Source organism: Pelodiscus sinensis, chromosome 1, assembly GCF_052426305.1.
Source record: "Pelodiscus sinensis isolate ZL-2025 chromosome 1, ASM5242630v1, whole genome shotgun sequence".
NCBI lineage: Eukaryota > Metazoa > Chordata > Testudines > Trionychidae > Pelodiscus > Pelodiscus sinensis.
The window spans coordinates 216,767,243-216,782,311 of record NC_143052.1 but is presented as its reverse complement, the minus strand read 5'-3'; the positions used below and the strand labels follow the sequence as shown (position 1 = coordinate 216,782,311).

The following is a 15,069-nucleotide window of genomic DNA, read 5'->3' as shown; positions in this document are numbered from 1 at the left end:
GGGCACATTTTTATCCCCCACATTAATTTAGGCTTCTGCACAATTGTTGTTTGCATTGGTGTTGTAGCTCTGTTGGTCCCAGAATTTTAAAGAGAAAAGGTGAGTGAGGTACAGTAATTCCTCATTTAACATGACAGATGCATTTCTGAAAATGTTCATGCTAAGTGAAAACGTGCTATGCGGGGTCAATTTTCCCATTAAAAATAATGGAAAAGGTGGGGGTTGTGTTTCAGGTGGTAGTGGCGAAGTTAATTTTTTGTTGGTGGGGGGTCAACATCAATATTAGATGATGAAGATGGAACAGGTCTATCTTGTTCATCAGCTGATTTTTTTTTTTTAGATTGAACACAACAAAACCTTTTGATAGAGAGCTGCTTTTGCTGCTTTTTATTTTTTGTTGTAAAGTTGCTTGTAGCAAGATATGGCGTTTTCTAAGCTTTTCACTACTTTTGATCTCCGTTCATGATGGGGATCATTCTCATAAAAAATGTTTATTACATCACCTATAAACACAAGTTGCCACGGTTTGTTAAAACACAAAGATAAACTCGTGTATTCATCTGCTCATGCATATTACCATTGTTTTTGCCAACTTATACTGCTGTGCAAAGCAGTCCACCACTTGATTATTTTCATGTTATTTTGGGGACAGTTGTGTTATTCAAAAAACGTTCCCTAAAAATAATCATGCTATTGCAAAAATGTGTTAAGCGGGCATGTGTTAAACAAGTAATTACTGTAATATCTTTTATTGGGTCAACTTCTGGGAATGAGAGAGACAAGCTTTTGAACCACACAGATCTCTTCTTCAGACAGAAGAAGACAGTATCTCACTCACCTTGTCTATATAAAACTGAACAGTCCTAACACTTTTTGGTAGCACAAAGAATCTGGAATATCACATTTGTCCCTAACAAAGAAAATGCCATTTTCTCTATGCTTACTTCAGTTCCAAACCAAGTCTCGAATTCATACAATCCAATGCAAGTCTGAATGTGATCTGTACATCATCGCTGATTCCCTGCTTCTGGACTTAGGGTACGTCTAGACTACATGCCTCTGTCATCAGAGGCATGTAGATTAGGCTACCAGACATAGGAAAATGAAGCAGCAATTTAAATAATCGCCGCTTCATTTAAATTTACATGGCTGCCACGCTGAGCCGACAAACAGCTGATCAGCTGTTTGTCGGCTCAGCGCGATAGTCTGGACGCGCGGGTGTCGACATCAAAGGTATTTGTCGACCACCCAGGTATACCTCATCCCAGGATAATTTAAATCGCCGCTTCATTTTCCTATGTCTGGTGGCCTAATCTACATGCCTCTGGTGACAGAGGCATGTAATCTAGACGTACCCTTAGTTCTAAACTATCTAGGACATGAACCAGCTCATTCATTTATGGTCATGCCTAGCACAATGGGGGCTGAGCCTATAAATAATAATAATGGACCTACTGAGTGGCTTTTTCTCCTTGTTGTCAACAACTCAGCCACAGTTACAATGGGTCCGGATAACCATACATTAAACCAATATCCTAATAAAATGAGGATCTAATAAATCTGTTAGTGGGTATCTGCAAAACCCATAAGGATTATAAGATGGCACCGAAGATACTAACCCCTCTGAGACAATTTCCTAATGTTACCTTAATATTACTAGTTTGAAACAAGTAAAAAACAAGTGATACAAATTTTCAACATGATCATCTCCTCTCCAAAGAATGCTACTACAACATGCTGACATCCCAAGGTTAAGATTGTGTGTGAATGTATGTTTTGTCTGAGAAATGCAACCTTAACCCTGCAATTCCTAGTTTTCTCGTGTTTGATCTTGGCTCTTTATTTTACCTTTATACAGGACATGCAAAGTGGGCCTCACCTCAGAATTTCTAACTTTTCATGTGGGGCATTTAAACTACCATGGTCAGGAAGAGCCTGCTGATTATTAGATGCACCCACATCTTAACACTGCACCCACATCTTAACTCTGCCTTAATTAAGCTGTTTATATTGGAATTCGAGCAAGCGTGGTACCCTTGAAGTCTTCTTAACACGGGGCTCACTCCTGCCACTTCAAGATTCCATTATCCCTGAAGAAGCACTCAGCACTTTACAGGATTGATCCTACAATCCTGCCTTTGGCATACTCTGATTGGTTCCTACCTTTAGTTTTGGAAGAACTCCTCTAAATATTTAGCCATACAATGAAATTGGTATATACATTCTGGATTTGTTTTTCTTTTCCTCTTATATTCAATCTGAGTGACTTCATCCTTGAAAAAATGTTTTAAATAACTTTGCTGCATGATCAGACAGGTCACTGACTAATTACGGAATTCACAAAATAACCCCACCAGATCATTTACTTCACCTGATTGTAAACATTTTAACTGCATTAAAATTAGTTTTTCCATACTTTCCTGTCAGCCCTCTCAGATGTTAGCTTAGCTTAAATAATTTTCAGTGTGTTTGTTCTTCGCCTTTTGTTTTGGCTGCATAAAGTCTCTGAGAAAATACCACAAATTCCATACAACTATCATTGGAAGGAAAAGCATTTAACTCTTTATTTCATAAGAGATGTTTTTGATTCCCTTTCCTGGTTTGGAAATGTAAATTCCAGAATCATGTTCATTTTATTACTTTCCTCACAGTAATTCTGTATTAGCCTCAGAGCTTTTTCAGTCTTCTCTCCTTATCTACTAGGACAGTTTAATATTGTATTGGATCCTTTCTCTTTGTGCAATGCTTCTAAACACCTGCAGCCACGTGCTCCATTAGTATCATTTCAGTAATTTATACTTTATAAGGAATTGGCCCACTAATTTCTTCAAAGTGTTCCTAGCTTTTTCCTCATTTCTTTTCTGTAAGACAAAATGATGAATTTATCCCTAGTAAGTATTTTCCCTATAATCCATTCCAAACCCATGAATAACATTTTTACCACATACTTTCGTTTCAAAGCCTTCTTCTATTATTAGCTACACTTGATTGATCACCTCTACCATGTAAGTCACAAGGGAGAGTAATTAAATGTAAGGATGCCTTTCTTGTTGTGTAATGATCTTTCACTTTAATGTTACAGGAAGAAATAATTACATTTAAGAGAAGTTGTGGTTTCTCATTTGAGATATATATACACTATTCTCATTGGTGATTGTATTAGAGACGTCTTATTCACATTCTTAGTAATTTCCTAAACTCAATAATTTGCATGGGTTTCCCAGTCATTAGTGTGAGTTAAAAAGGTTTATATTATTTTCAATTACTGATCAGATTCTTCAGTGTAGTGGCTAATATCCACTGTGTGTTATCCTGTAATTGGCTTTGCACAATGCAGCCAAGATAACATTGCTATTGAAACATTAACCTTCACATTTTTAGAGATTTTTTTTCCATTTGATTAACTTTGCAATGGTAACGCTGCAGTAACAAGGATTTTGTGAATAATTATTTTAAAATTCAATTACCAATAAACAAAATTAACACAGTGCTTCTTTTTGGCTCTATAATTACATCTGGCACAGGTGAGAAGCAAGGCTATTGGTCAGATTTACTTTTATCCCTGTAGTGGGAGAATCAGGCAACCTGTTAAGTTTTTCAAAAGAAAAAAAACACACCAAACTTTTCATAAACCCAATACACTTACATCACCTATCTATCTGAAAAGCAGACTCTGAAAAAGCTGCTTGGTACAGTGCTTAGAGCAGTTACAGAATCAAAAGTTTTAGTTCTGATTCTACCACTAACCTTGTGTAAATTACTTCACTGACCAGTGCCTCAGTTTCCCTAATTTGTAAAATACTTGGAAATCTAAAAGTGGTATACACAAACTATTATTATGCTGGAGACTTGTCACAGCAGTAAAGCATGCCCCTCTGAAATACCATCTGGATTTTTCTTCCAAGTCTCCCCCCACCCCAAATTTAGAGAAAACATCTAATAGTACTTGCATGTGAACTACCGCCGAAAATAATTGTAAAAAAATCTACATCCCACCTCTTCCCGCCCCCTCTCCCAGGAATGTGGCCCTGAACACGCAGATAGTTGGACTCTGTTTATCAGTCTGTCATTAGGCTGGAAAAACATAATACATAAACTTCTGTTTTAAGGTCACTAGCTGTCTCCAGAAATAGAAACATAGGGAAAGACTCATTAAACATAGAGTGCTGAGGCCCTAGAGACCAGGTAGAGCTCACAGCACTTACTTGGCATTATTATAATCCTATTGTTTCAGGAAAGAGGGTTGTTGTTTTTTTTATTCTGATGATGTAGTCTTTCCCACTGCTATGTTCCCAGACTTAAAAGTTCTGCTAAAACTTCTGCTGCCCCCGGTCCTCTTCCCAGTAAAAAAAAAAAAAAAAAAGAGTTTAACTGTTGATTTCACTGGCAATGTGGGCAGGCCAAAAGAAATATTGAGAATTAGAATACAAATGAGAAAATGACATAATGGAATTTCTCTAACAGAAATTGTATGTAACTGGGAAACAGCAACGTTGTATACAATACCCGGGCTGTTTGGTGCTTTGAATTTTCCATTTCTACACTCAATTTCTATACTAAGCTTAGGGGTAGAATGTACTTTTAGATTTCCAATATATTCATCTTGTAGCTCAAAATAATCCACCACTGAATGTATACAGGTATGTTAATTTTGAGAGCTGAAGACAGCATTTGATCTGAGGTATAAGTTGCACAACATCATGTCTTTGTGCTGGTGTTCTACTCGTGCAGCCCATTTGGAACAGGCATAATCCCCACATCTTATGTTCACCTTACAATGTTTGAAGGGGAAAGTGGCACCAGCTTTGTTTAGTAAAGACTCAGTCCGAGTCTGCAATATCAGCTGTATCAGTGGGAAGATCATTTCAAGGCACTCCTCAGCAGTCCTCTGCCTTCTATCCACCTTCTGACTGAAATGGGTCAGAAAGTTCTGGTACAGCCACCTTTTTCAACCAAGAAGAGACTTGGATTGCAGCCCATAAGCTAAAATATGTGAAACCATAAGAAGTCCATAATGTCATCCATGAGCTGCTCAAGACATGTAAAAATATTGCACCATGACCGCACAGGCTATTCCAAATTAACTGGTGCACTGATTATCATCCACAATGACTTGAAGAAGGGAGCTATTCTGCCTCCACTCAGAAAAGGACAGTAAGGGTGAAGGTAGTAACCACAGAAATATTATGCTGTTGTTATCCATAATAGAAAAGGCAATACACAAGAACCTGCTGGAGAACACTTTAATCTGCCTGGGCACTCATTAATAGAGCTCCAAGTCACCTTGTTGCTTCAGGCCAATTCCACAAGCCAAATACACAGGGAAGCATTGGAACTTAACTTCATTTACAAAGTTTAATTCTTATGAAAATGGTATGAGCTGGCTCACACACTACCTTCCGCATCCTAATGACTTAACTAACCAACCAAACAATGGAGGTGCCAATTGTTCTTATCAGCCTCTGGTAACTATTTGAACCAAATACTCACTGTCTGTCTCTCTCTCTCTTTTTTTTCTTTCACCCTCCTTTATTCTCTTTTCTGCCCTCTTCCTCCCCTCCCCCTCACCCCCCATTTATTCTTGGATCTGGACTCCAGTCATCTGAAGAAGTGGGCTATGCCCACAAAAGCTCATGATACCATCTACATGTTTTGTTAGTCTATAAAGTGCTACCAGACTATTTGCAAAACATATAGATGGTATCATGAGCTTTCCTGGGCACAGCCTACTTCTTCAGATGACCAGAGTTATGACTAGGGGATAAGAAAACTCAAAATAAAAAGGAGAAGGGAAGGGACAGGGGAAGAGAAAGATGCTCTGTTGTCCACCCCCTACCTCTATACATAAAGTATCAGGAAAAAGGGTGCTAAACCTGACTAGATAAAGATCAAAGACAGTGGATAGATTTCTAAGGCAGGAAGGATACCATTCAGAAAGCTGTTAGCACCTCCAGTGATAAAAGGTCCACCACCCCATATCTTGATTAAGTAATTGAATTGAATTTGCATATGTATTTTAATTCCAAGCTTTCCCTGAGTATTTGGCTTGAGGAGCTGGCCTGTGACAAGACCGCCACCTTCAGATCTGTGAGATTATGGTTAAGTAAACAGAAATGTTCTTCCACTGGCTTCTGAGTATTTTCTTTATGTATATCTGATTTGTGTCCATTGATTCTTTCCTGCAGAGAACGTCCAATTTGACCAATATATATAGTAGAGGTGCACTGTTGGCATTTGATGGTGTATATCAAATTACTAGATGAGCAGCCAAATGACCCTTTGATTTTGTGGCGTGTGTTGTTTGCTCCAGTGATGAATTCATCCGCGTAGATATGTGGACAGAGTTGGCATCTTTTCTGCTTGCAGGGCCTGGTTCCTGGAGGCTTATGATGTGGTTGTGTGGCATGGTTATCAGAAAGAATACGTTTCAGGTTAGGGGGTTGTCTGTAAGCAAGAATAGGTTGTTAGTCTTTAAGGTGCTACTAGTCTATTTGTTGTTTTTTAAGTTTTTATCCATGTTATTGTTTCAGAACAATTATGAACTTCATGGCAGAGGCTGGGATGTCTCTGGACCTGAGTGTTTCTTTGAGACAGTTTTTAAAAAAGATGGCTAAACTTAATAAGATGTGCAGAAAATAATTCATAGATTTCCATCAAGCCTTGATTTTGGTGCAACAAGCAAGCTTGTGTGATCTAATGAGGTGACTTGGAATCTCTGCAGCAGAATTTGCTGGTGAACACACTTCAAAATTCAGTAGTCCTCTATTGTACGAAGACCAAGAATTGACAGAGATGGCTAGTGGATCTGGCTATGTATATTCATATTACTGATCTTGTTCGGCCACTTAATATGGAGCAGCTGACAAAGACAGCAAGAATCAAAACCACCAATGTGTCACTCTTCATCTTTCCTCAAGTCTGACATTTTACTGCTGTCCAGTAGACTGGGTATAGGTATAGTATTATAGAACTGCATCTCATTGCAAGTTTGATGTCCTGACAGCCCAAACAGTGGCTGCGGAAGGGCCTGGAACATGGTGGTGGCTGCTGCTATAGGAGTGTCTGCCTTTTTTGAGGATCTTCCAGCTTGGTTAATGATGCTGCCCAAGTACTTGACAGTTGCCATCTCCTCTCCTCAGCATTTTAACCAGACAGGGTAATACTTGGCTGCTTGTAAGCTAGAGCTGTTGGCTGCTTGATTGTAATGACCAGGAGATTAATTTTGTTTGGATTAAAAGCCAGATCAGTGCATTCTGCTTCTTGCCTAATCAGATCAACCATCAGCAGCAGGGATTCACCAAACTGAGCCAATAAGACAATGTCATGGGTATATTTGAGGTCTCAAAAGAAAATGGTGTTCTGCTGAATGCCTAAGATCCTATCATCAGTCAGTCAGTGCTGGCCTTGGGTAATGAAAGCCAATGACTCAATGCAGCTTTCCCAAACCCTAATGTAGTTTTCCGTTCGATTATAGAGCTCTTCCATCAATGACATTATCATGAGTGCTAGGGTATATTAGCTACTAGCTTTCCCACCGTTGGAAAACTGGCAATGAATCTCGACAAAGCTGCACTAGTGCCCTCCGCATGAAAGCAGCTTTTCTGAGCTGTAAAGCACTTCATACTCATCTCAATCCTCAAAAAAGCCACAAATGGCCATACCCAGTTTTGTCACAGAAATTTTTAACTAATTTCCCCTCCACAATTTTTTACTCTGAAGAACAGACTGGATTAATATAATTGAAACAATAATACAGTGTATGTGACATCATACTCTGTCGAAGAGGGAGTGAATTTTGTGACATCGCTAGGGACTGAGGCAGGAAAAAAAGTCAGTTATGAAGGAGAAAACAAACGAAGATAAATTAAATCTTCGTGTATCGATGTTCAGGTATAAAAGGCACATGTACTTCAGTGTGACAGAGGCTCTCCAGAAGTGCAGTTGAGCAAATCTTTGTTACCTTTGAAATCTTTGTTATCTGGCACTTTGTGAACTGGCATTGCCCCCAGCCAAAATACTGTCACATTTAAGAAGCACCCTGGACCCCCTGCTCTCCCTCTTCCCTGCAACCCTTTGGCTCTGCACCGCCCTTACACCCTGCACCCTGCTCCCCCCGATCCCAGAGGGGAGGAGGTCAGGAGAAGAATAAGAAGAAGAAAGGGGAAGGCACCAAGGGACAGGGGTGCAGGAGAGACAAATACCAGGGGGCCAAGTGCAGACAATGAGGAAAAGGGCAGGAGGGGAGGTGTCAGTGGGAGGGGGGACAGGGTGATGCTGGGAGAGGAGAGGGTAAGGGCACTGGGGGCTACAGGGGGAGGAGGAGGTGCTGGGAGAAGGCTTGAAAGAAGGGGTGGGCATGAGGAAGGCAGTGATGGAGAAAGGCAACTGTGAGGGCACAGGGGCATGAAGGGAACGGGGGCAGAGGGTGGTGAGGGGGTGGGTATCAGGGAAAAAGAGAGCAAAGGGGGCAGAGGCAGTGAGGGAAGTGGGAGGCACCAGGAAGGTGCAGGTGCCAAGGGATTCTGGGGGAGAAGCAGAAGGGCAGACACCTTCAGGGGAGGGACCAGCACCAGAGGAGAGAGGCAGGGCAGGTGTGTAGAGGGAGGTTTTAGGAGAGGGGATGAGGACGGGTAGCTCACACGATCAGAGTGGGGCTACTAGAGAAGTGGGCACAGGGCGGAGAGAAGGACTAGTGGAGGGGGGCAGGTCTCAGGAGGGCTGAGGGCAGTGAGAAAGGCAGGAGTCAGAACAGCAGAGGGTGAGGGGCTGGGGGGCAGGAGGCACCTGGGGAGCTGATGGAGCAAGGGGAGGAGACATGGCAGCAGAGAGAAAAGGTAGAGGTTCATAAGATATTTATTAATAACTTATTAGTAATTACTGTTCTTATTCTTATTAGGAATTTATGCCATTAAAAAACCACTTTTTGTGGGGGAGGGTGGCGAGTCCCTTTTTTGTATGGCAAGTAGGGTTTTCCATAATTTGTCGACCCCTGTATATTAGAATAAACCAAAAGTCTATTTTTGGTGCTCCAGGTCTTCTAAATTGTCAAGTATCTTTCATCTCTTTTCTCTGTGCATTCCAAATCCCTAATTCCTTCCTTTAGCCATTTCCCTTCTGTTTTTTCTGCATCACTTTTACAAAACATATTGCTTGAAAAAGAGGGGTGTATTCCAGTGGTTTTCAAACTAGGGGTTTGCAATGACAGGCACTAGGTCTCGTTGCTACATGGGGATCAAGTGACCAGTGGGGGTGCTAAGGCAGGCTTCTGCACGTCCTAGCACTGCAGACTGTGCTATGCCCCAGAAGTGGCCAGCAGCAGGCCTGGCTCCTGGGAGAGGGGGTGGAAGAGTGCATAGGACTCCACACACTCCCCCTGCCCTGAGCACTAGCTTCCTACTCCCATTGGCTGGGAACCTGATGCTAGCTGGTTCTGGGGCGCAGCATAGTCTGCAGTGCCAGGATAGGCAGGAAACCTGCCTTAGCACTGCCACTGCATCGCTGACGGGAGCTGCTCGAGGTAAGCTCCTCCTGCCCCAGTCTTGACATCGCCACCAAAGCCTGAGTTCCCTACTACAGCCCAAAGCTCTTGTCCTCAGCCCACCTTGGAGCCCACACTTTATTCAAATGATGTTGGGTCAGGGGCATTAACAATTTTCTTCAACTTGGTCATGGGGGAAAAAAAAGTGTGAAAGCCACTGATGTATTCCAATATCCTTCTGTCTCCTACTGAAAGTCTAACATTTTTAAATGATAGACAATGCATGTTTCAGAGTACCACATCTCTGGTAAACTCCCACACAAAGGTCTGACGCTTCACTAACACTGCCCAAGAGTATGGCTTGCAACTGCTAAATTCATCTGTCTTCTCCTCCATGATAACATATTTGCCCCATGTCTAATCTACTTCTTTCATGCTTACCTTGCTAATCAGGTTTGGCTCCTACACTATCTGTTCCCCTGTTGTTTTTGGCCTATATGTGCTGAAACCTGTGAAAAATCTGTAAAAAGATAATTTGTTTTTCTGTTATGTGTAGCATAAATCCCAAGATCATTTTTTCCTCTGGTAAATGTGAAAACAACAAAAAATTCTGCATTGTTTTACTAAAAGTAAAATCAATTTGTTATGCAATACAGGCAGTCCCCGAGTTACGTGGATCTGACTTACATCGGATCTGCAGTTATGAACGGGGTTTTTCTCGCCCCGGAGGACGGGAGCGGTGGGACGCCCAGATGCGCCGCGGTCCCGCTGCCCGTGTCCTCCGGGGCGAGAAAAGCTGCTCCGCGTCTCCCTGGTCTGCTGGGGGGTAGCAGCTGACTTGGGGACGCCTGGGGTTCTTAAGTTGAATCTGTATGTAAGTCGGAACTGGCGTCCAGATTCAGCCTGTTGAAACTGATCAGCGGCTGATTCCAGGAAGCCCGGGGCAGAGCAACTCTGCCTCGGGCTTCCTGTAGTCAGCCGCTGGTCAGTTTCAGCAGTGGCTGAATCTGGACGCCAGTTCCGACTTACATACAGATTCAACTTAAGAACAAACCTACAATCCCTATCTTGTACGTAACCCGGGGACTGCCTGTACTTCAGAACTGTTACAGCGATGAACAACACTGAATTCTTTTTTCTTGAGCTAACAATCAAAAATGTGTTACAAATGTGAAGGAATTTGGTTATGTTGGAGATTTTGCTAATTATGAGCCCAATCCTGCCAACCTTTAAACACACGAGCAGCCCTGCTGAATTTACTGAGACTGTTCATGAGAGGAATGGTTAAACACCACATGGTTACAGAACTGGACCCTAGATTCTTTGCAAGTGACATGGAATGTGATGGTTAAAATTTTATAGACATACTTCATCTGCTATTGTAAAAATATTGTGCACACACATCTGTTTTCTGAGAAAACAATGTAACTGACTTGCTGCTTAACTCTTAGATGTGCCTACTCTGAAGGGATCAATGGGACAATCAAAAGAAAAACTGGAAACGGGATGTAAATACATTAACAGCCACTTTAGAGAAGTAGCTATACATTAATATCCCATATTTATTAGACTGTTTCCTTACTACTTTACAGTAGATTTAGTGGGAAATCTTCCACATTGTATTAGTATTTGCTATAGAACATCAAGAGTGTAGTCTGTTAATTAACAAATATACAAAATCTATATTAAAATGTAAATCCAAGTAAATGGTGAGACAACAATATTTGAAATACTACAAATAAATGGTGTGGATTAAGTTGTCTGAGCTTTAATAATATTTTACCATTTGTCCAACTCTCAAATTAGTAAAATGGCTGATTCCTGATGACATTTGAAATGGCTTCTCACAGGCCAATACAAGGAACTAACAAATGAACTTTAAGTTGTTTATTAGCTTGGTTTTGTTTTCATTTTCTTAACTGTTCCCAACTGAAGTGAATTTAGTGCTGAGACTTTCCAATGACTGGGATTGATGTGCACAGTACACCAAAACAATGGAAGGCCCAGCCTCTCTGTGAAGGAAGAGCCACTGAACCTAGAGTGGAACAATGAGCGAAGGGCCTATTTATCCACAGGCAAGGCATAATGCAGGCAGATATGTGCAAATTTTCTTTCCGGTAGTTCAACCTCAATGCAGTGAAACCACTGTCAAAGGTAAAGAGTAGGTTAGTCCTCTTCCTACTGTTCTATTAAATTTCTCCACTGAGAACAAGCAATAAAGATACTACAGTGCATACTGTGATGTGAACCCCTGACTAGGTTTACCAACTCTGACTGCAGCTATTACAGGGGATTTTTTTCTAACATGATGTAATGTCATTTTATTAAAATATCCCATTGAAATCTCCTGGACTGCTTTCAGTAGTCACAGGGACATTAATGCCGATTTCAGGAGACTCCAGGCGTATTCTGATGGGCTGGCAACCCTAATTAGACCCCAAATCCGAGAGCACCAATCCTTTTACTCAAGCCAATAAGCAGGTGAGGGAGGTATTGATTTTTAGTCACTATCAACTTGTGGATCCAAACCAGGTACATCCCTTTCCGCAAACCAGTCTCCCAAAATCACATTAATTGGACTAGTTTTACATCTCCCACTTATTAATGGTTTTCAGACACTAGAATTTGACGATATAATATTTTATTCAGCTACAGGGAAGGATCTTCAGCCCTGGATACATGGACAATACTCACATCAATGAGAATTATGCCCCTGTATTCAGGGGCAAAATTTGGCCACAGGTAACTAACTGCTATATTTAAATTTTTAAACTCTGCGGCTACAGACCACTCCATAAGGGGAATATTTTGCACATAATGATACAAAGATACAGAGATTCATACCCAACCCTTTACAGGAGAAGTGTCTTCAATTTCTTTATTAAACCGACCAATAAAATCTTTTCCTACCTTTTGGAACTGGCTGAATGTGCTTAGCTCCTTTGTCCAGCTTGAAATCCAGATATAATGTTGGTGTGCGAGTATATACCTTGGACTAGGGAAGAACGGAGAAAAAGGTCACTTCTATAAGTAGAATGTATCATATAATGATTTTCACTTAAAAATAACATTCAATTAAATGAATTACATTTTGATATTTGACAAAAAAGTTATTAACGCTCTACACTATTTGATGATCATTTCAGCACTATACTTATTTAACTGTAATTTGTAGCATTTTTCATACAAGCCATGTCCTGAAATATATTTCATAATTAAGTAGGTTCATGACAAAGTTAAAAAATAAATATATTACAGAAAAATGAGAGAGACCAAGAGATCAAAAGATACAAAGGTGAAAAGTTATATTTCCAGATAGTTATGAAAAGTTTGGAAGTGCTAATGAGGTGATGAGATACATGTAGACACTTCCAAATAGCAAGACCAGCAGAAAGATGGTGACCCCAAAACAGGGAGATTGCATGGAGGGTCTGAAATTGGGTGCTAAGAGACCCAGGGGAGTAAGAAGTAGTTTAAAGTGAAGCTCGCATGGGAAATACTTATACAGTTTTGAACTGGGTTCAGAGAGGAATAGTAGCAAAGGAATTTGAGGATAAAATATTCTGTGTACATGCAAGAAGGCAAGCAAAAGCATTGTACATATGAAGTTTGCTTCTCCAGGTTCCATTTATTCAATACTGAGGGTACCTGCAATATTCCAGTGTGAGACAAAGTAGTAGATGATTTTTATAGCAATGGTGTTTCCACTGTCATTAAGGCAGATTCATAAAAATTCAAAATTAAGGAGAACAGTTCAGCATGAAGAATTATGCCAAGGTTACAGGCAGAGAAACTAAGAGGTTGGAGTTGAGAAGGAGCAGTGTTTGATTAATATTTAAAATGTCCCTAATCTACTTGTTTTAAGGAAGCCATTATTCCTTTGGGCCTATATAGTGTAACTCATGGGGAATGTCCAGCCCATCCAATAAAAGAAACTTTATGAAAAATAGCTTTTTCTCTTTTTTTGCATGGTAGTCAGAATAAAATTCTTCAGAAAAACAGGGTTTTGCCTAAATAGAAGAGAAATGCATAGATGTGTAGAGAAATAACAAATTTCTGGCAACCAAAAGCTGGACAAGTAAGTTTTTATACATGCATTCTTATCATTTACATTATACTGAAGAAAATCAAGATAACTTGTTAAAAAAGCCAGGTTTAGTGTAAGCACAAGCGTGACTCCCACCTTCATCAACATTAATACGATTGCTGTTTGGACTCTGCAGACAAACATGAGTGCACCCCCATATTGGCAATCAACTGTCTTGCAGTCAAAGAAGCCAGCATTCTAGTGAATGTTTTTGTCTTTGTTTTGTATAAAAATGATTCTTAGAGAAGTCAGTGACAATGATGATCTCACATGTGTAACAGATGTTAATAGAATAGAAGCAAATAAAACTAATAAATAATTCACAAGGACTATTACTGCAATAAAATACTCTTTCCAGTGGAGGGGAATAACTTGGCCTATTCTTAATTGGATTTTTTTCTAATTAAGACGCACTTCTAGACTTGCATGAAAAAAGTCCCCAAAACAAAGAGCTCTCAATGGTGTATATGCCAAATCATTAAGTCCTCTGATATGTACGCCTTCCTTCCTAGCAGACAAGTGAGAAAGCTATTTCAGAACCTTCTAAGCTATCATATAGTCACTAAAATGTTCTTAGGTCTCATCTAAACAACTAAATGACAAATACACAAGAGCAACTGATAAGTTCACTCTAGAAAGGGTCCGTTGTTTTATAAAATTGTTTAGCTGGAATAATTTGGCTAAACGGTCAGGATGTATCTAGAAAAAGGACATCCATGCCAAAATAATGACAGCCATTTTCTTATGATATTTCAGTCACCTCTAAGCGGAGTGTTGCTAGATTTGATTGCCTTGCACTCTTGGCAGAACTTTTCCCTCCAAACAGTTAACAATATAGGGCCCATTCTTGGAAACATTTAGTGCTTAGCTAGTGTCCTTTTGGAAGTTCTGTTGAGTTTAATAGAAAAAAAAAACCCTTAAGTTCAAGGTTTTGAATCATCCTATAAAATTTAATAGAAAAATATTTTCCTGCTATAGAATGCTACAAGTTAAAAAAACTTCTAGAAACACTATTGTTGTCAATTCTATAGATATTTAGAGTAGTCTTTATAAGAGTCCATTAGATTTCTTAATAAATACACTGGTATTCTTCAAAATTCTATAGGGCATTTTCAGAAGGGTGCTCAATGACATTAGCCCTATAGATGTTGATGAGACATAAAATTTTACTGCGAAGTGTGAGTTTCTTGACACAGTGCTGACCACAACTGACTGGCAATATACGCCACGTTCAGCACCATGTCAGCTAACAGATTGTGTTGGTGCAAGTTTGAACATGATTTTCCCTCATTTAAACTGACTAATGATCACTATTGCAGCAGCCAATTTAAGACTTAGCATTCATGTCTGACCACACTAAAATTCTGGATTATAGACATAAAATAGAGAACTATTGTGTCAATATGCTTGACAGTAAATATTTGCAAGAGATTATCCATGGATCAGGGAATATATCTTCTGTTCTTACAGGACAGAACACATTGTAAGAAATCTGTGAACAAAC

The 15,069-nt window shown here is 40.0% G+C and overlaps 1 protein-coding gene across 8 annotated transcripts in view; it reads right to left on the bottom strand.

Annotated features, from left to right (window-relative positions):
- Positions 1-15,069, bottom strand: part of PIR (pirin) — an 81,651-nt gene that overhangs the window by 19,125 nt on the left and 47,457 nt on the right. For all 8 annotated transcript variants that reach the window (XR_016348229.1, XM_075914348.2, XM_075914341.2 and 5 more), the window contains exon 6: positions 12,389-12,473. Coding sequence is in view for 7 of the 8 variants with exons in the window: in XM_075914348.2 (XP_075770463.2) it covers positions 12,389-12,473 (85 nt within the window). In the remaining variant the exon portion in view is untranslated. The remainder of the gene's footprint in view (positions 1-12,388; positions 12,474-15,069) is intronic.